Raw genomic sequence first — 20,498 nt, 5'->3', positions numbered from 1 at the left:
CCCATAATCTCAGCATTTCTAGTTCTCACTTTATTTTTCATCAATTTATTTTGCTTTTTAATTGTCAGTAGAAGAAATTTGTAAAATTTCATGTATTTGAAATTTTTTTTTTTTTTTTTGGTCAAAGCCCACCACTTTATTTATGCTTTATAATGACTACCCTAAAAATAATAATTAAGCCGCCATTTATAAGGTAGTTGAAGCCCACTAATCACATTAATTGTAATATCAATTTGTAAGTTTTATGTAAAACTTTTTCTCCCAAAAAAAAAAAAGTTTTATGTAAAACTAGTAATACCTATAAGTGAACAGTTGGCACATATAATTTTATGCTGTCTAAATTTTCAATTTTTTGATGTGTACTCTTAATGTTACATAGCGTTTAGACTCGCTCCCTTCTGTTAATCTCCATTGCTATGGTGGCAGTTACAACTAATAAGTTTCAAAATTGCTTATAAATTTTTGGGTTCGACGCGCATTTATGATCCTATACTTAGCAATAAAATTCAGTCTTCAATTTATAAAACTTTATATTAAAATAGTAAACTATTGAACTCAATCCATGTCTGAAAGATAATTTTGCATGTGTATAGCCATGTTTACATACGCTGATTGAGTGTTTATTTTTTTTTTTTTTTTTTTTTTGAGATAATATAGACAAGGAATGGGGAAGGAGGTAGTGAGAAGACAAGACTTACAACATTAGCACTTACAAAAAGGCCTAACCTTTATAACTACTAGTGAGGCTTATAAACTGAAGACTTTTCACTCACTAATTGACCGATGTGGTACTTTAGACAACTTATCTTTTTTTTTTTTTTTTTTTTTTAAGATAATATAGACAGAAGATATAGAGATGGGGAAGGAGGGAGTAAGAAGACAAGACAAGACGATGATTGAGTTAAGTGACTCTTATGGCATGGACATATTGATTGAATCATGACATGGACCAATCAATATACAATAGCTACTTATTCTGCCCCTAAAGCCATGCCATCATCATTCTAGTGTTTTCCAAACTCTAACAAACAATACTCATAGCATAAGAATAAAGTTACAGACAAAATGTTAAATGCAGGTAAAAATATAATTGAAGTGTCAAGATGAGAATCGGTAATAATTTATTACTTATGATTTGTTAAGAAATTATTGTGAAATTATTATGTTTGTAGCATATAGAGAAAGCATTACTTATGATTTGTTAAGAAATTATTGTGAAATTATTATGTTTGTAGCATATAGAGAAAGCTATGGAATATTTGTTCCTCAAAAAAAAAAAAAAAAAAAAAGCGCTATGGAATATCTAAGAGATGAGAAAAGATTGACCGGGCAAACTTAGGAAAGCTAGCCCAGTAAGGACCCACAAAGCTTGAGTTGGACTAAAAGCGAACAGCCCAAAAGAATTAGCCCACGGTGGGCTTAACGTTAGGAAAAGAAAGGCCTATTCGAATAAAGATTTAAGCCCAAACGTGGTGAGCTTAATAGATTGACACATACTTAGCATGTGAGGTACACTAACAAGGTATATACATTTGCAAGAAAAAGTCTAAATACATGCATCCAGCATTTGAAATATACTATTACTAACAATATATCCAGGTACGCGTACTACATCTACACGTGAAATTCAAATACTAGCATATGCATTTACAATTTATGTACATGTAATGACAATGCATGCATGAAAGAGTTAGAGGCTTACTTCATATTTTAAAGGAAAATTTTCATTTAATTTCATATTTCACACAATTCCCTTGCAAAAGAGAGAATAGAGAAAAAAGGTTGGTTTGGGGGAGGGGGAATTGTAGAAATAGAGAGATGGAAAAATAATTTTAGAAATTCTTCAATATTTAAGAAAAAAAATTTATCTTAAATAAATTTTAGAGAATAAATTATACATAAAAGCGACACAAAAATCTTATCATTTTTCTCTCCTGTGGCTTCTAGGAAGTCCAAATCCCCAAAAATCAAGGACTAACACTATTTAATTTGCAAAATCTCTTCAAACCCACATTTGAATCTTTTCAAAATCTCCAAAATTAAGGACCACTTTCACTTCTTCATTTGCATCTTCTCCTTCTCATCCCTTAGTTTCTTCTTCTTACCCTTTACACCCATTGGCTTACTTACCCTTTGTTGGCTTCATATTGGTTCAAATTAAGGGTGAGAAGTTGGAGAGATCTAATGTCATGGGGTTCTACCTTCTACATTCTCTCACAGGACGGGGGAATAAAAGAGAAAAAAAAAATTTAACACTGTTTGTTTAAGTTTTTAGATTAGACGAATGATAGAAATTTAAGAAAAAAACTTAAGGAACAATAGCTAATGTCTTAAAACAACCTAAACTTAAAAAAATAAACGTTGTGCGAGGGAAGATTTTTCCTGTTGAAACTACCTAAACTTTAGAAATGAAATGTCATTGGCGATAGAAGGAATGGTGGAGACTTCAATTAATCCCATGGATTTAGGAAATTCTTGGAATTTTGGAGACTTGTTTATCCCATGGATTTTGAAGGAATTGTGGAGATTCTAGTCGATTACAAGAATGATAAGACTCAACAAAAATTGCGAGTGCTCCTACGCGAAGCATAATACATGTCACTAGTTTGAGGGATTAGAGGCCAAGATCCGGAGACAATTACGGTTGTTAGATATACTGTCCAAGCCAATTGTAGACTCATGTTCTTATAAAACAGGCAACTTAACCCTGAGTTAGTCTAGGATTAGTTAAGTATTATTTGGTATATAAACCTTACATTGGGTTCATTATAATATAAGTGTCTATTATCAATATTTAATCATCAAGAGCTTTCTCACTATGCACATAAGTACTTTAACAACATTTTTAGAAAATCTAAATGGGGTTATTTTATAAACTCTAGAGGATCCTCATTCTATGAAATCTCACCTTATTAAGCATAAAGAGACAAATTGACATAAAGTAACTCCAAAATAAATTTCTTAAAAATCTTTACGCTCCAATGTTAAATAAGTGGTTTAATTTTTGGTCCACATCATTATTTAAATTATTTATATAGTAGATATTAAAAATATATTAGTCAATGAATATTTAAATGCTGGTGATATGATTAACAATAAATGAGATTTTGAAAACTCTAGATAAGAAATAGAATGACTCTTTTGATTGGGCAAATTCATTTTGTTTCTTTTCCCGCTTGTATGACATAATCTTTAACTTTTTTTATTCCCTCTTTTCCACGAACATTTGTATGAGTACTAGTGGACATTTTTAAATGTTTTACTGTCATATATTTTACTCAGCAAAACTAATGAAGACTTTAGTTCTCTTATTAGGCAGTAACAAAAACGCAAGGAGAAAAATTAAAATAAATAAGTAAGATCGAAGAAGAAGAAAGAGAAGAAGAAAGTTGCCTCTTTCTAAAAATATTAGTGCAATTACTTCAAAAGTTTTGGCATGGACCTTCCTTGTTAACTAGATTCTAAACTTTACCTTTGTCTGTTTTTTTTTTTGGATCAGAAAGGTGAGGAGGTAAGTCAGGTAAAATGGATTTTGCTTCATCTGCTAGGTAGGGATAAATGAGAGAGGGAACGAAATCTGATGCATGAAAGGAAGGGTGTACATAGCATAGGTCTATTAACAAATTGTAACCTTTTATTGACAGAGCTCAAATTGTTGGAGATTGAAATTTTAAGCATGTCGGTCATTAGCCATTACCATTCATATTCACAAATAGTTTCTCGAAGCAATATTTTACGAATGGAGTCAAAATTTCCTGTTATTCACATTATCATTATTACAAAGAAGTTAAACAAACAGAAATACACAAAACACCTATACATCGACAAAGCGTAGTTTACCACCTTTGTTCACAATCTCTAATAAACACAACTTTTCATGCCTCAATTTTGGATAAGTCACGCTCATATGTTTAAATTATACTCTCATAATATATCGAACAAGACAAAGCTTTGGGAAAGATGATCATGAGGCAAGCTGGACTCGAGCATTTCCAATCAAACAATAAAAAGCTGGAGGTATGTGAAAAAGTTGGATTTGATTCAAGTGAATTTGCAAGAAATTGCATCTTAAACAGTATAACTTCATTAGAAATTTTAGAAAATCATAACCAACTATATAGAAGGGTTTCAGTCTAATATTTATTTAAATTACGAACACTAAACAATCACATCACATGTCAATATAGTAGTCTTAGTAGATGCTCATCACATTTATATGTCATTTTAAAAAGTAGAGAAACAAGAAAGTTTTAAATCTTACAAACCAAAAGTTGGGAGCAGACCCTCGACCACTTCCATACACAGGACTGCTGTGAACAAGAATGAAGCCAAATGCACTGCGTAACCACTGTTCACTAGCATCTTCTTGCCATAATAATTAACTCCACCATTGCCTTCAATATGTCTCAAATTATCTACATTCTCATTGTTGAAGGGAAATTTTGTCAACATTGAGCACATAGATATTGCAATCCTCTCTAACTATAGCCACTTCAATGAGTAACCAAACCAAATGTATTTCCAAATTTCAACCACAATTATCAGTTTAATTTCAAGACATACTTCAACTCTTAAGTATTGAAATTCAAAGAGCTATTCAACCATGCCATTGGAGAATACCTTCAACTTCAAGCATCTGCATAAATTTAAAGCTGTTAGTCAAGCTAGGCTTCTAGTATGTACAGTACATTTCTAAATGCTTTCTAGAAGCAATACTTTCTCTATATAGACAAAAGTTATTATTATTCAGAAATTAAACAAAAATTCATGAAATACCCATATAAGGTCGGTTTGGCTACCCACAACTGAAGTGAAGCAAGATTTATCTTATATGGTATAACTTAAATGTTCAAGAGTTTTCATGAAAGATTTAAGACAATCGTAACCAACTATAAGGAAGGTTTCAATCCAACATTCATGTAATCACACGCATTTAAACGATATCTTGAAAAGGAAAGAAAATCAATTTAAATATTACAAACTCAAAGATGGAGCAGATATTTCTACCACTACCTTATCCAGAAGAACCGCTATTAAGGAGATTGAAACCATTTAGAACTTAATCTTTGTTTAATAGCATCATCTTGGCATTCCAATGCACTCCACCATGATTGATCAGCTTCAATACATCTCAAGTTGATTGCATTCTCATTGTTGAAAGGCAATTTTGTCAATATTTGGCACATGGATATCTTAATCCTCTCTAAAGATGGCCATTTTAATGAGTCACTGGTCAATATTCTTTTTACTCTTGGAAGATTAGAAAGTACTAGCATCTTTAATCTTGGAAGCACGTCAGGTTCCAGCCTAATATTCTGAGACTCTGTAATTATCTCTTCAATTTCAGGACACTCTTCAACTTCTAAGTGTTGAAGTTTAGAGAGTTCTTTAATCATGCCACTAGAGAAATCATCTTCAAGTTCAAACAGTTGCATAACGTTAAAGTTGTTAGCTGAGATAGGCTTCCATAATGTACCGGACCTTCCCAAACGGTTTTTAAATTTGGAACATTATTTATGAGCATCTTTTCCAAGCATATTAATGCACTTCCTGTTATGCTATTGCCATCAACAATCGTTTCAATTTCATTGCACCCTTCAATCAAACAACCTCGCATCTTGTTGATACTATCAACACCAAAATCTGATAGTCTTGAAGCTCCCTTGTGCCCAATCAATTCAAATGCATGAGTTTTCAAAAGTACCTCTGAAATGATAGGATCTACACCTTCACCATTTGCAAATTTCAAACAATTCATATTTTGATATTCAAAGCAACCAAGAATTTTATAAAGGGCTGTGTCATGGTAACCAACAGAAAACTGAAATGTGAAGCAGCAAACTTTCCATAATTGGCTCGTTGAGATAAAACTCTTAAGACAATCCACTGTAGGGAAGCAAATTGAAAGTGAAGTCAAATGCATCAAGGTAGCCACTCCCTCAGAAATAGCCTTTACAGTTAGCTCCCAACTTTGATTATTTGAATCCACAATTATTTGTAGCTCTTCCAATAAATAAAGACTTGAAAAGACATTTCGACAAGATTCTACATCACTTGTATGTCTAATGCCAAAATTCGACAATGACATACGTAAACACTTCAACCGAATCAAATGTCTAATCTGAATTGGAAAATGATTAAGCCCAGTGTCTCGAATATCAAGCACCTCAAGATGCTCAAGTCCATTTAAGTGGAGATTCATTAAAGAGATGCAAGAATGCAAATATAGCGCTCTAAGACACTTCAAGACGGATATAGTAGGTGGTAATAACGTAATTCCAGTGCCATGTAAATCTAGAACTCGTAGATTTTGCATGTATCGAAAGAATAAATCAGGAATCTCTTTTAGTTCCCAATTTCTCTGTAATAACAGTGTGGAAAGCTTATTGCAATCTGGCATTTTCGGCAAAGTGCCCAATTTACTATCCATCAAGGAGATTCGATTTGCTTTTTGCCATTCTACCTCATCGGGGGCCTCTTGCAACCCTTCATGGGGTTTCACCAAAATATTAAAATTACATCTTCGAGAAGAAATGTTAAGTGCCATAGTTCGTATTACTTTGTTCATCCTCACATGATTCATCTTTTCACTCTTCTCTAGCAAAGACACGCTGATAAGTTCCTTCAATATTGAATGCCCTATCCCACGTGCAACTCTAAACTCACTTGCATCATGAATGAAACCTTCAACTGTCCAGCATTCCAATAGAGGATCTGTATAAATTTCATAGTCTTCAGTATATAATGCACAATAGAGAAAGCAATCCTTTTGAACCTCATCTTTCAAATTTTCATAACAAAACTCCAAGCACTCAATCAATTCACCAATGCCTTGGATTTTGATACTAGGCCATCTCCGCAAACTTCTTAATCCATCCCTCCATAGGTGAATGTTATCCCTTCTTCTAAAATTACTTGCTACCTTGTCTATCAAGAGTGGCAAACCAGCACATTCAATAACAACTTCCTTGGCTATTGGTTCAACATTTGGAATATTGAAATTTCGACCCACCTTTACCTTGAACATATTCCATGCATCAGCTTCAGACAATCGTGGCACATTTAATTCCAAATGAGTATCCATATCAGAACAAACATGAAGATATCTAGTTGCCAATACCACCTTGCTATCCATTTCACTTTCATACATTCCTATTAGAGACAGATCAAGAAAGTCCCAAACTTCATCCAAAAGAAGTAGATACCTTTTGCTTTTTAACTCTCTCCATATTTGTTGTGCAATTTCAGGCTCAGTGATGCCTTCCATATTCAATTTTAACCGATCTGCAATTTTGTGTAGCAACTTTTCTAAACTCAAATCCTTTGATACGGTTACCCAAATAACAATATCAAACATTTTAGCAATTTCTTCATAGTTATTTAAGCTCTTCATTATGGTTGTTTTCCCAATTCCTGGCATTCCCCAAAGTCCAATTCTTTTTACATTCTTATCTCTTAGATGGCCCAGTATTTCTTCAACAGTTGAGTGGAGAAATGGCTTGTCTTCTGGTTTGGGTCCATGCATAATTATCACCCGCTCTGGCAATTTCTCAACTAGTATTCCTATCTTAGACTTTTCCTCTAACCAAAGATTATGCAGTTCATCACACTTCTCTGCCATGATTTTGCTAAGATCTGTGCGTGACTTGCTTGACCCATGCTGACTCCGTCTCTTTTTATTACTTTTTTCATCATTGTACTTGATTTCTAGTTCTCGTACCTCTTCTTCACTCTTCATGACCCTAGAAATCCAAGCTTCACATACTTGATTGACTAGCTTTGTCTTTGTTTGAGCCAATATATCATCCCTTCTGGCATACAGCTTCTTTGCTTCCTCTTTTAACCTTTTATGGTTATCTTCTAGATCATTATCAGCTTCATTATCAGGTTTGCGCCTCATGTTATTGACAATATTTTTCCCATAGTTGTAGGCCTCCTCCCCTGCTGCAGTACCCACAGCAGAAGCTGCAGCCAAACCTAAACCAGAAGCTGCTGCCTCAAACATATCTGTGTTACAACAAAAAGGAATTCAAGATGCTAACAAAACTCAAATGCAGGATGAAGACTTTTCAGTTTAGACAAGTAATAAATAAAATATACAACAACACAAACAAGGATGTGGTTAGTCAAAAGATGCTGAGTGGATTTAGCAATCATGTTAGTAGATGACTCTCACATGGTTAAATTATAGAATCAAAGGACTAGTTCTCACATTCTCATGAATCATCTTTAGACATGGAGCCTATTTTTAATCATTGACAACCAAGTCTTAGTCCCAAATTTTTGGGGTTAGCCACATGTATTTTTTTTGCCATTTTATTCTATTCAAAATCATACTTTCTATTACTTAATTGACAAGTTATTTTTTACCACGTACTTCTATTCATATTATTTCAGCATTTCTTTACCTTTTTTCTTATCAAAAAAGCATTCTTTTACTCTCTCTTTTTTTTCTTTTTTTTTTTCAATCACACTTGAATCAACTCAATCTTTCTCATTAGTGCATTAATCACTCTCCTCTAATCATAACCAAACATTCTCAAGTAACAATTTTAATCAATGAAGAATTATTCATTCATGGCCTCTTTATTTTTTTTATTTAATCTTCTCTTTTTATTTTTTTGAAAACTTCACAAGAGGTAGATGGGGCGATTCAAGTGAGATCTAATGTAGATTCAACTTTTTATTCAATTGTGAGATCCGGGCGGTCTGGGGGGGACCACCATGGCTTCTCTCTTCTTGAGAATCCATACATAGAATAAATTTCTTGTTAAGTTATGGACTTATTTAAAAACAAATAAACCAGCAATTCCAAGAAATCATATCTTCTACCAAAATCTAATATTAAAATACATACTTCGCTCATGGAGCATTTTCAGTCATAATTTATTTTTGCGCTAATGTTTTAAATATTAAGGCCCTTTTTTTCCTATGGATTTAATTGGCTCAAGCACATAAGCATTCCACATCAAGTTGGCATACAAATCAATAACTCATTAGAAATATATATATTATACGTCACTGTATGATTTTGACATCAGGTCACCATGCAAAAATTAATCTCTTTTAATATAAGCAAGAGTTTTTTTTTTTTTTTTTTTTTATTTATTTTTTTTTATTTTTTTTTTTATAGAGAGACTAACATAAGCAATAGGGGCATTATAGAAAGGGGCTTTGATTGTTTCACATCTAAGAGTGTCCACACTCTTTCACATCCTGTCCAAAGAATTTCATATCATGTAAAAAATGTGAAAATTTGGTAGGAAAGTTTGAACATTATGCGAAACATTTTATATCAAGCAGTGCAAAACAATAATTAGCCTATGCGTGGTGTCGGGTACCACCAATTTTACTGAAAATTTCCACAAATAGAGGTAGCATTAGCAATCTCTGTGGAATGTGCCACATGGCCCACATCAAACACCATGTTCTTAATTTATTTTTCTTTACTGTCCTAAAATAAAATAAAACCCACTCTTGACTAACAAGGCTTGGCCAAAACTAACTATCCAATCAATCTCCAAAAGTGGTAGCAGGTTCATTATTAAGATTTTGCCACCAATAGTTGTGGCGGATATGAATTGCCGCTCAAAGAAGACCTCTTTGACAAGGCATCCAACATGATCTCACAAGAAATTTTCCGGTAGAGAAGACCTCAATCACAACGTCAACACCTAAGACATAGCTTCAACCCAGACGAAACAATAGCCAAACCTGAATCACATAACTTAATTCCCACCACACACACAAGAACAAAACTAAAACTAAAGCATCAGACAAATTTAGCAACATAAGGCAAAGGGGAACAATCCAAATCAAATTTAGAAGTTCTGGACAGCTAGAATTTTTAAGAATTACGGTTAGGTTTTTGTAGAAAAAAAAGCTGGAAAATTTGTAAGGTATATAGGGTTTCTAACAAGGATAAAGTAATGGTATTGGAAGAAAAAAAGGGAAAACCTAAGGTTTGGGTTGCTATTACAGGGCTGTGAATAGCAACCCGAGCACAGTATTTGAATGTTTGGGGGTTATTTGGGTCTCCATTTCATGTATGTGTGGTTTAGGGTTTGAGGTATTTGGTTGTAGGGATTTATAGGTGACAAATTATTATGAATGTGTTTGCAAGGTTTCAAGTTGTTGAAAATTTAGAAAGCAGCTTACGTCCAGTGTCCAGTGACACTGAACCCGCTGCGATTGTGACACGTGTCCATTTTTGGACACATGTCACTATTTCTACAGGTCTAGTGCACTGGATGTAATTCGCACCTGAAAATTTAAGGATGCATAAAAAAAAATAGACATAAAAAACAAAAATACATTCCAAGTATGATTCTAGCATTTCCTCGCATCATGCCTTAGAGAAAGTCATATCACATGAACCTCAAATTAAGTTTCATTGCTTCAGAAAATTTATTCTCGTCTTTTGAATAGAAACTATTACATTCATATAAATAGATGATTAATACCTATTCCTAATGGAATTTGGACTTTTTCAAACCCTAAATAGAGGGTTTTTTTCTCAAGTAATTTTCTTAAAAAAGAAAAGGAAGGGTCACATACAAATTCCTTTCCAAAAAGTACAATCACAGAGACAAAAAAATCTAAAAATTAACGAAAGACAATGAGGGGATGGTACCTAAAGGCAGTCATCTAATCATACAGGGGCCTCAAAAGAAACTTTGATGACAAAATTAGATTGATCACCACCATCAAGAGTTCTCATATTTCTTTCACTCCAAAGATTCCACATAACAGTTAAGGCTTGATACGGCAAAGGAATTTTCCTTGCCAACTTTCCAAGAGCTCAATTACAAATTTTGGCATCACCCAAGGTCCCAAACTATCCCAAACAATGCAAAAATAAATGACCAAATATTTGTTCTGAAAGAGCAATGGAGCAGCAAATGATTAATTAATTCTCCACTCCTTTTACACATACAACACCAATCAACCATCAATAAGAGCCTATTATGGAGATTATCAAATGTCAAATTTTTTCCTATAGTTGCAGTCCACACAGAAAAACACCATCTTTCAAGGGATCCTAGCACCCCAAATGCTCTTTCATGGAAAAGAGTGGCATGCGAAACCCCTAAGGACATTATGATAGGAACAAACCTTAAATATCCCACTCTTTGTTGGCATCCACAAGACTCAATCTCCACCATGAGATGAAGGCTAGTGTTTATAGAGCATCTCAAAAAAAAAATTATAGCTGATTCTAGTTCTCGATCTTGAAAAGGCCAAACGAATGGAGGATTCCAATGCCTAACCTCACCCTCGGATGGGTTGTCTAGATAAAAAGCTACCGAAGCTTCCCTGTCAACAGCTAAGGTATACAAATTAAATATGGGAACAAATCTTTAATTCACTCTAGACATTTGTCCAAACCCTCACTCGATATCCCTCTCATACATCAAATCTTAACTAGTTGAAGAAATCCCATCCCCCACTTATACTCTTCCACAAACTAACATCATAATGTCCCTTAATCCACTCCATTGTCCATCCTCCACACTCTTCTCCATATTACCTAAATGAGCCTTCTCCAAAGATTATTCTTCTCCACTACAAAACTCCAAATCTACTTTCCTTATAGGGGTTGATTAAAGGAACTAAGCTTTTTCAAATACCAAAACCACACCATAAGCTTCCACAATGAAAATGAGTAACAAATATCTGATGCAAAGCATTTGAAGCAAGCAAATTCATATGGCTGAGTATATCTTGATGAAGCCAAGCGAACAAGTGCCAACTCCAAGCAAGGCTATCTTTAGAACATATTATCAAATATTTTAGGCATGTGATTGATTGATTTAAAAGTTAGTCAGACATGTGGAATAAACGTTGTATTAAATATAGTTTGTGATTATTTAGCATGTGCTAGGAGTAGTGAGTTTGCTAGTTATGATGTCATCATAACTAACTCTTTATTGTATAAAGAGCCATGCTATGTCATTGTAAAGATAGCTTTTGATAATTGAATGAAAAAAAATAGTCTTTGTGACTTGTGTTTTTGGTTGAGCAATACCTCCCCACCCGCTACTCATTGAATAACTCTCTTCCTTTGCACGCAACTTTGACGTTACTGCATCAAAATCATAAAACCCACATTGTATCAGCTGTAAGACATTTAGATAATAATTTAGAATAAATAAATAAAATACAACATATAAAATATTATCATGTATGTATCTACAACATTTTATGAATCAACAACATTATCAAAAAGAACACATACCTCAATTTGCTCTTGATGCTTTGCTTGAATTAGACTTCTTTTAACAATCGTCTATATCGTTTTCTTCCTTTCGTTCTCCTTTGATATTGACTCTTCATCATCATCCACTATCCTTTAAGGTGATCCTGCTTAGATAAATAAAAACTATTAATTTATCAAAATCCCTCAATGTTGTTCATGGGGATGGAGGAAATTTGAAAATTAAAGATTTGGCTAGACCCTTAATCAAGTTCCTAGCATGGGATGGTTCAAATATTTACATGTGGCATGATAATTGACACCCAGATGACCCTCTCTATCAAAATTTGGGCATAGAAAAGTGTTTGATGATGCCCGCTCAATAAATGCAAATCTATCTAGTGTGATTCTAGACAAGCTTGGAATTGGGGCTATGCAAGGTTTGATGAACTTGTTACTATAAGTAAATTGCCATGGATTTATATTGGTGAATGTGATAAGTCTGTATGAACTCTCTCTAAATCTGGAAATTTTTCTGTCTCAAGTGCTTGGGACTAAATTTGGCTAAGGAGCCCTATTGTATTGGTATAAAATTGTTTGGTTTGTCAAACTCATTCCAAGGCATACTTTCATTAGTTGGTTGGCTTTGAGAGACAAATTATCTAGTAGTGAAACGATAGTTAGTTGGGGAATTATTTGTGACATTTTATATGTGTTGTGCAGAGCAAGCATTGAAAATAGAGATCACCCCTTCTTGAAGTGCCCGTTTTCTCAAAAAATCTGGAGGACAGTTAAAGCTGGCGCTGTCAAAGAAGGCCTTGATGATGAATGGGATAACCTTAACACCTGGGCAATACATAACTCGAATGGGAAAATCTTTAAGGGCTGATTGTTGCAGGCTAGGTTAGTGGGTTTCAGTGCTGGAATATACCACATTTGGGCTCGAAGGAATGCTGTTAAGCATCAGGGAACTATGTAAACAGAGGAACAAATTTTAAGGGTCATAAGGAATCAGGTGAAGACCAGGATTGAAAGTAATGGTGTATATCCCCTCAACAAAAAAATCTACACAAGATGGGGCATCTCAGATGTTGAATTCAAGCCTAAAAGCTTGATCTGTGTGGCAGTACAACGCTCTAGTAGTTGCAGAGTTCTCCTTGCTGATCTGCTGTGTGGATATTTGGTTGTTAGCTTTATTGCTGTGATTACCTTGTGTCTTGGTCAGTTATCTGCTGAGATTGTCCCTGGTCCGTGTGATTGTATAATTTGACTTGGTTGTGTAGTTTAGCTGGTTCTGTCTAGTTGTTCTCGATAGAAGTACGTGCTTAAATTGTAGCCTTTGGCTGTTGTGGCTGGTTTTGTTGCTTAAAAAAAGTCACTAGATTATCTAGACTTATGGATTATGACTTGTCTGTGGCCACACCTATGGGTGATTCTTTGGTGTGTAATTCTATGCTTAAGTCTTGTGTCATCCAAATTGAGGATAAGGAAATGTTAACAGACTTGATTTTGATGGACATGTATGACTATGATGTAATTTTGGGAATGGACTAGTTGGTGGCTTATCGTGCTAGTGTAGATTGTTTTAGAAAAGAAGTGGTGTTTCGACCTCTAGGAGAACCTTTCCCCCCATGGACAGCAAAGAAGAACGCGTCATCCAAAGTGAAAGGGCATTGACCTGGATTTGATTCCGTTGTCACAAAAACTACAAAAACCAAATCGGGTGATCACCGGAAAATCACACATGGCATGGTGTTAAAACCACATAAGCTCACAGGTTACATTATTTTGAAACACATAGTTCATATCTAGGTAATTTCGGAAAACCTTAAATAATCTAACTTCTACAAAGTTTATAAGGTTTTCAACTTCATTCTTGTCAAAAGATTTTCTAACAATTTCTCACATAACAAGACAAGATAAGCATCTTTAAATTTTCTAATATACCATAAAATCTAAAATTTTCTTATCAAAGATTAAATAAAAGATGCTCATTTTTCCATATCAACAATTCATGCATTTCGCCAAATGCAATACAAAATATGATGTATTTTCATATATAATCATATATATATATATATATATATCTTTGTTAAGGTTATGACACAATAGTTTTTAGGAAAATATAATTTCCATAAGTAGTTTCCAAAAGCGTGTCTAACCCAAAAACATTTATATAACATGGTTATTTTTCAAAATCCCATTAAAAAGCTACTTACCTCGCAAATGCAAAAGCCTAATTCTCCAAGCTCCAAAGGAGATTAGCTAGAACCTCAACAACATCAAGCAAACCTAACACAATAAGCATAAAGCTTAAAATTGTATCTAGCTACAATTTAGGAATTGTCAAATAAGCACTTAATTAGGCAAGCCTAATATTTAACCTCATCAATAACACATTCCACTTCCAAAGTTTCTCAACAAATTGATTCTCAAGGCATAAACTCCAATTTATAAAGTTAACCCATTTAATATCATTTCCAATATTATGACTAGCTTCCATAAATTTACACTACATCATTAAGAGACCCATGAAAATAAAATCAAAATATCCTCCAAGACAAGAAATTTAGAACTTCAACTAACTCCAAATAAACCCAATAGCAATGGAAAAATTAGATTTACCAACCATCACATATTATACCTCAAAACCCCTAAATTTTCCACCATACATAAACCTTAGATAGTCATCATTAGCACAAATTATATACCCACTCATCAAATAATCCCACCAATACAAAACTCATACATAAAAACACATAAATATCACTTCCAATGCTCATAAATCACATGGGTATCATTATAAAAGTTTAGATAAAAATAACCTCAATCAAAAGTGCAAAACCCACCAAAAAGATGAGAAATTATTACCTCAAAAAAAGGATGTGAAGGTGTTTATGGGTTCTCAAGGATTTTCCGGTGACATTGCCGGAAAAATGATGGTGAAGATGGTGGCATGGAGGTACCAATGGAAGAGGATGAGAGTGATAGAGAGGAGTGTGTTTAAGTGAAAAGAAAAGAAAAAGAAACAAATGAAAGATAAGAGATGGCCGGCCAAAGAGAGTAGAGACATTTGTGAGATGAGTGGTAGGGGTTAAATGGGGTAGGTGGGAACATGTGGTCCAAAAAAATTTGACCATTACCCTTTTTTTTTTATGACTGGGATATTACACTAATCTTCTCCAAAAGCATGGAAGAACATGAAAAGCACTTGAGAATTGTTTTTCAAATTTTGAGAGAGAAGAAGCTATATACAAAGTTTAAGAACTGTGAATTTTGGCTCGAGCAAGTGGTGTTCCTGGGGCATGTGATATCTGAGACAGGGATTTTTATAGACCCTAGTAAGGTTAAAGCTGTGGTGGATTGGGCAAGACCAACGAATGTGAGTGAGGTTAGAAGCTTTTTGGGCCTTGCTAGCTATAATAGGAGGTTTGTGGAGGGATTTTCCTGTATTGAAGCCCCATTGACTCAACTAACTTGTAAGAATGCCAAGTTTGTGTGGACAGAAGAATGTGAAAAGAGTTTTCAATAACTTAAGTAAAGGTTGGTCACTACACCAATACTAACCATTCCTAGCAACTTGGGAGGCTTTGTCATTTATAGTGATGCTTCAAGAAAAGGGCTTGGTTGTGTGTTGATGCAGCATGGTAAAGTCATAGCTTATGCTTCCCGCCAATTAAAAAGTTATGAACAAAATTATCCCACTCATGATTTGGAGTTGGCTACAGTGGTGTTTGCATTGAAGATTTGGAGACATTATCTGTATAGTGAAAGGTGTGAGATTTATATAGATCATAAGAGCTTGAAGTACTTCTTTACTCAGAAATAATTGAATAGGAGACAACAAAGGTGGCTTGAGTTGATTAAAGATTATGATTGCCCAATCAATTACCATCCAGGCAAGGCTAATGTGGTAGCTGATGCACTTAGTTGGAAGTCTTCTGGTTTCTCAGCTGTCTTGTTAACTACTTAAAAGGAGATTATTAAGGACTTGGAGAGGATGAGAATTGAAATTGTCATGGGTGATTCTCAAGTCTTTATGGCCAGTTTGACAATACAACCCACTTTGATTGAGAAAATTAAGAGTTCACATGTTAATGATGCACAAATTGTAAAGATCCTAGGAGAAGTACAAGAAGGGAAGAGACTAGAATTTAATGTGTCTTATGATGGCGTTTTGAGGTTTGGAAATAGACTTTATGTGCCAAATGATTTTGCATTAAAGAAGGAGATTATGGAAGAAGTCCATCGTGCCCCATACTCAATGCACCCTGGTAGCACTAAAATGTATCGTGACATTTGAGAAACTGATTGGTGGAGTAACATGAAGAGAGATAGCTCAGTTTGTGGAGCAATGCTTGACTTGTCAACAAATTAAGGCACCACACCAGAAACCTTCAGGATTGCTGCAACTACTTCCCATTCTCGAATGGAAGTTTTGGAAGTGAGAGCATATATGTATGGATTTTGTGACTAGTTTGCCAAGATCTCCTAAGAGACATGAGGCCATTTGGGTAATTGTGGATAGGATGATGGAAACAGTACATTTTATTCTGGTTACGATGAAATACTCACTTGATCAACTAGCACAAATATATATTGATGAGATTGTGAGTCTTCATGGAGTTCTAGCTTCATTTATGTCTGATTGAGACCCAAGATTCACCTCAAAGTTTTAGGAAAGCTTGCATAAAGCTTTGGGTACTAATCTTAGCTTTAGTACAGCCTTCCACCTGCAAACAGATTGACTATCAGAAAGGACTATTCGTACTTTGGAGGATATGTTAAAGGATTGTGTATTGGATTTCAAAGGAAGTTAGGAAAAATACTTGTCTTTAGTGGAATTTTCCTATAATAATAGCTATCATTCTAGTATTGAGATGGCTCCCTATAAGGCTTTGTATGGTAGAAAATGCAGGTCCCCATTGTGTTGGGAAGAGGTTGGTGAGAGAAAAATGTTGGGGCCAAAAATCATTCAGATGACATCTGAGAAGATTAATCTGATTCATAAAAGATTACAAACAGTACAAAGTCGACAAAAGAGTTATTATGACAACTCAAGAAGGAAAGTAGAATTTGAAGTTGGAGATATGGTATCTTGAAAAGTCGCCCCAATGAAGGGTGTGATGAAATTTAGGAAGAAGGGAAAGTTGAGTCCCATATTTTTTGGTCCATTTGAGATCTTAAAATGCATTGGTAAAGTTGCCTACGAGTTGGCCGTACTACCTACACTTGCAGGAGTGCATAATGTGTTTCATGTTTCCATGCTAAGGAAGTACATCCCAGATCTTGCACATGTCTTGAACTATGAGCCACTCAAGATCAAAGACAACTTAACTTATGAGGATGTTCCAATTCAAATTATTGACCACAAGGATCAAGTGCTAAGCACCAAGACCATATCTTTGGTTAAGGTCCTTTGGAAGAATCACACAGTGGAGGAGGCATCTTGAGAGCGAGAATATGAGATGAAATCAAATTATCCAAAGTTATTTGTTAACGAAGGTATGTACAATTTTGAGGAGGAAATTTTTTTAAGGGGGGAAGGATGTAACACCCCATAATTTTGATACTAATTTAATTCTTATACACAAATTAAAAAGGAGGCCCACAATTAAATGGATTTAATTGATTTGAGCCTAAGATATTAAAAATAAGATAAATACTATGGAATATGAAGCCCAAGTGAGGTGGCATCAGTAAATATATGGGCCTTGATAAGCTTAAAAAAAAAAAAAAAAAAAAAAAAAAAAAAAAAAAAAAAAACCTAGTCTTTTACTTCGTAAGCTACATGTGTATTTGCTGATGGGGCTTCCTTTTGCTTCAGCAGCAACACACTACTGAACCTTGCTTTGCTTTACTGTGGCTATGAGTGGAGACTGCAGGTATGGCTCTCTTCTGCTCTAAACTTAGGAAGGTTGAAATACTCAATGGCTAGACACGTAATAAAATCCTAGAGTTCCATAGAGTTGTAATACAAACATGCCAATTAATAGATAAAAAGAATATGTGAAATAGAACAATTGGATTGAAGCTAAAAGTGAATTGGGTTGTAAGCAAATAAATAGAGAATTTTGAATATATCAATATTGTTTAGGATAAAATTGTTTAAGGGTGAAAACAGATTTTAAGTAGGAAATTGTGTATTGATGGACCTGTTTTTGGTGTTGTTAGGCTATAATTCTATTGATCTATTGTGATTCAAGGGAGGTAGATTTCTTTTAATTTTGCAAATAAGAGGTAAGTGGTGTTTACTAATTTTGGGGGTTTTCCCAAAATAGTGTTGATTATTAAATTATTCTATATCTAAGAAATATGTTGATATTCTATATATAAATTGTATTTTATAAATGTTTGATGTGCACATTGATTATTCGTTTTATGAAAAACTTGTGGGACAACCTAAATTTATTTAAACTTGTATGTGTGAATATATCTTTATATTTTTGAGAATTATGAATGGATTATTTTTGTGAGCATATTGAATATGTTTTGAAAACCTATGGCAAGTCGTGATTAAAAGCTTAGTATTGTATTTAGTCCTTAGCAAGGGACAATCATACTGTAGCTAGTCCTTAGCAAGGGACGGTCCTAGAAAAGGGGACAGTGCACATTTGATAACTCCTTATCAAGGGAGTATACTATTGAGGATCCAAAAAGGAAGCTCCTTAGCAAGTGAGTGCACCTTTAGGTTCCAAAGGAGCCATCCTTAAGAAAAGGGATGAAAAGGAGGTTCTAGTCCTAAAAGGGGACAGCACAACCCTGTCAACAGGGCATAAACATTGACCACAAGAAAAGCGTAGGAAATTGTTTATATGATGGTATTGATATATGTATTATGATGGCTCACAATATAAAGATTTTTTTTTTTTTTAAATGTGAAATATTGATGAGTTACAAGTTATGAATTTGTTGTAAATATTATTTATTTGAAAAGTTTGTTCCCACACCCCAATGTTAATGAATTCCACTTATTGAGTTATCTCATTCCCCTCTATTTTTCCCCTTGTAGATACATTAGAGGAATTATTGGAGTAAAGATTCTTGGAAGACAACAATTACGAATTATTTTGTGGAACTAAGGATTTTATTATGATTTTTAGGGCATTAAACATTGTACTAGAGAATTATTTTGAGGATGTTTTGTCTTTGGTGGATTAGAGCTCTGGCATTTGTGATGAGATTTTAAGTTGCTGGTTTCTTTTATTTAATATTTTTATGGATTGTTCAGATTAAATAGACTTTTATTGCTTATGATTTTGAGGCGTAACAGTTTATGTAATCAATGAATTACAAATATGAATTTGATATTTTATAAACCTAATTACTTACTTACAAAATATATTCTCAAGTCTATTCATTATTTTTTGGAGAGAAGACATAAAGGATAAAATATTATATATAGTTAAATTGAGAATGCATGTTCACAAATTTGTTCACCAACAAATTATTATACTTGAGTTTTGATTGTTTAATAATTAAGCTTGTACTTGTGCTTAAGTTTAGCTTATTTGTTAAACAAACAAACATAAACAAGTTTAGTTGTTATAGCCTTCACTTTAAGGTTATGCTTAATTTGAATAACTTTGATTTTGCATTTTGTTATTATTTACTTAAGTGCTAAACTTGTATTGGGGTTGGATTTGATAACAAGAAAAAGATGTAGAAAAAAAAGTACAAGAGGCAACATGGGTCCAGCTCATGTTGACTAGGAAGTCTGCGTGGAAAATGCGATTAGGAAAGAAGAGTAGAATTAATGGGTCCTAGCTCATGTTGACTAAAGGTCCGTCTGGAAAATGTTGGGAAAATGTTGGTTTACCTTTTGAAAAAGTGGAGTTTTCAAAAAGTGCATAATTTGAAAGTGTTTTTTCAAAAAATTGAGTGTTTGGTAAAATCTATTAAAAAGTGCTTTTTGAAAAAAACTGAATGTTTGGATAGCATTTATAAAAGTGGCAGTTTGAGGGGTAAATTACCAAAAAAAACAATGTATATATAAGGAAGTTTATTTCATACTTAAATTAATATTGTGAAATTATTTTTTTCTCACTAATATTAGCTAATAATAACCTACCACTTAAGATTTATTATGATAATTATACTGATTTTAATTTGAACATACTATTACAATTATTTTTTTCTTTTTCTAAACAAATTATTTTTTTCTCACCAATATTAACTAATAATAACCTACCATTTAAGATTTATTGTGAAAGTATTGTGATAATTTATACTGATTTTAATTTGAACGTACTATTACAATTATTTTTGCTCTTTCTAAACAAATTATTTTTTTCTCACCAAT

General features: G+C 33.7%; 2 protein-coding genes across 4 annotated transcripts in view; one reads left to right on the top strand and one right to left on the bottom strand.

The window, feature by feature from the left end:
• The window catches only part of LOC126716054 (uncharacterized), a 79,099-nt gene that overhangs the window by 44,573 nt on the left and 14,028 nt on the right, over window positions 1-20,498 (top strand). The gene's annotated exons all lie outside the window — the stretch shown is intronic.
• Window positions 5,248-15,236, bottom strand: LOC126716059 (probable disease resistance protein At1g61300). Of its 2 annotated transcripts, XM_050416992.1 has the most exons (5): window positions 15,068-15,236; window positions 14,416-14,488; window positions 12,239-12,363; window positions 12,029-12,085; window positions 5,248-8,007 (listed from the first exon to the last, which is right to left on the bottom strand). In XM_050416992.1, the coding sequence occupies exons 4-5, from the start codon at window positions 12,045-12,047 to the stop codon at window positions 5,393-5,395; spliced, it is 2,634 nt and encodes an 877-aa protein (XP_050272949.1). In that variant the 5' UTR covers window positions 12,048-12,085; window positions 12,239-12,363; window positions 14,416-14,488; window positions 15,068-15,236; the 3' UTR covers window positions 5,248-5,392. The 2 variants fall into 2 exon arrangements, with proteins under 2 accessions (XP_050272949.1, XP_050272951.1); XM_050416994.1 differs by lacking the exon at window positions 15,068-15,236 and having other exon boundaries at window positions 14,416-14,902.

This window comes from Quercus robur, chromosome 2, assembly GCF_932294415.1.
Source record: "Quercus robur chromosome 2, dhQueRobu3.1, whole genome shotgun sequence".
Taxonomy (NCBI): Eukaryota; Viridiplantae; Streptophyta; class Magnoliopsida; order Fagales; family Fagaceae; genus Quercus; species Quercus robur.
Note: the sequence above shows the minus strand (reverse complement) of the source record. Positions and strands in the feature narration are given on the sequence as shown.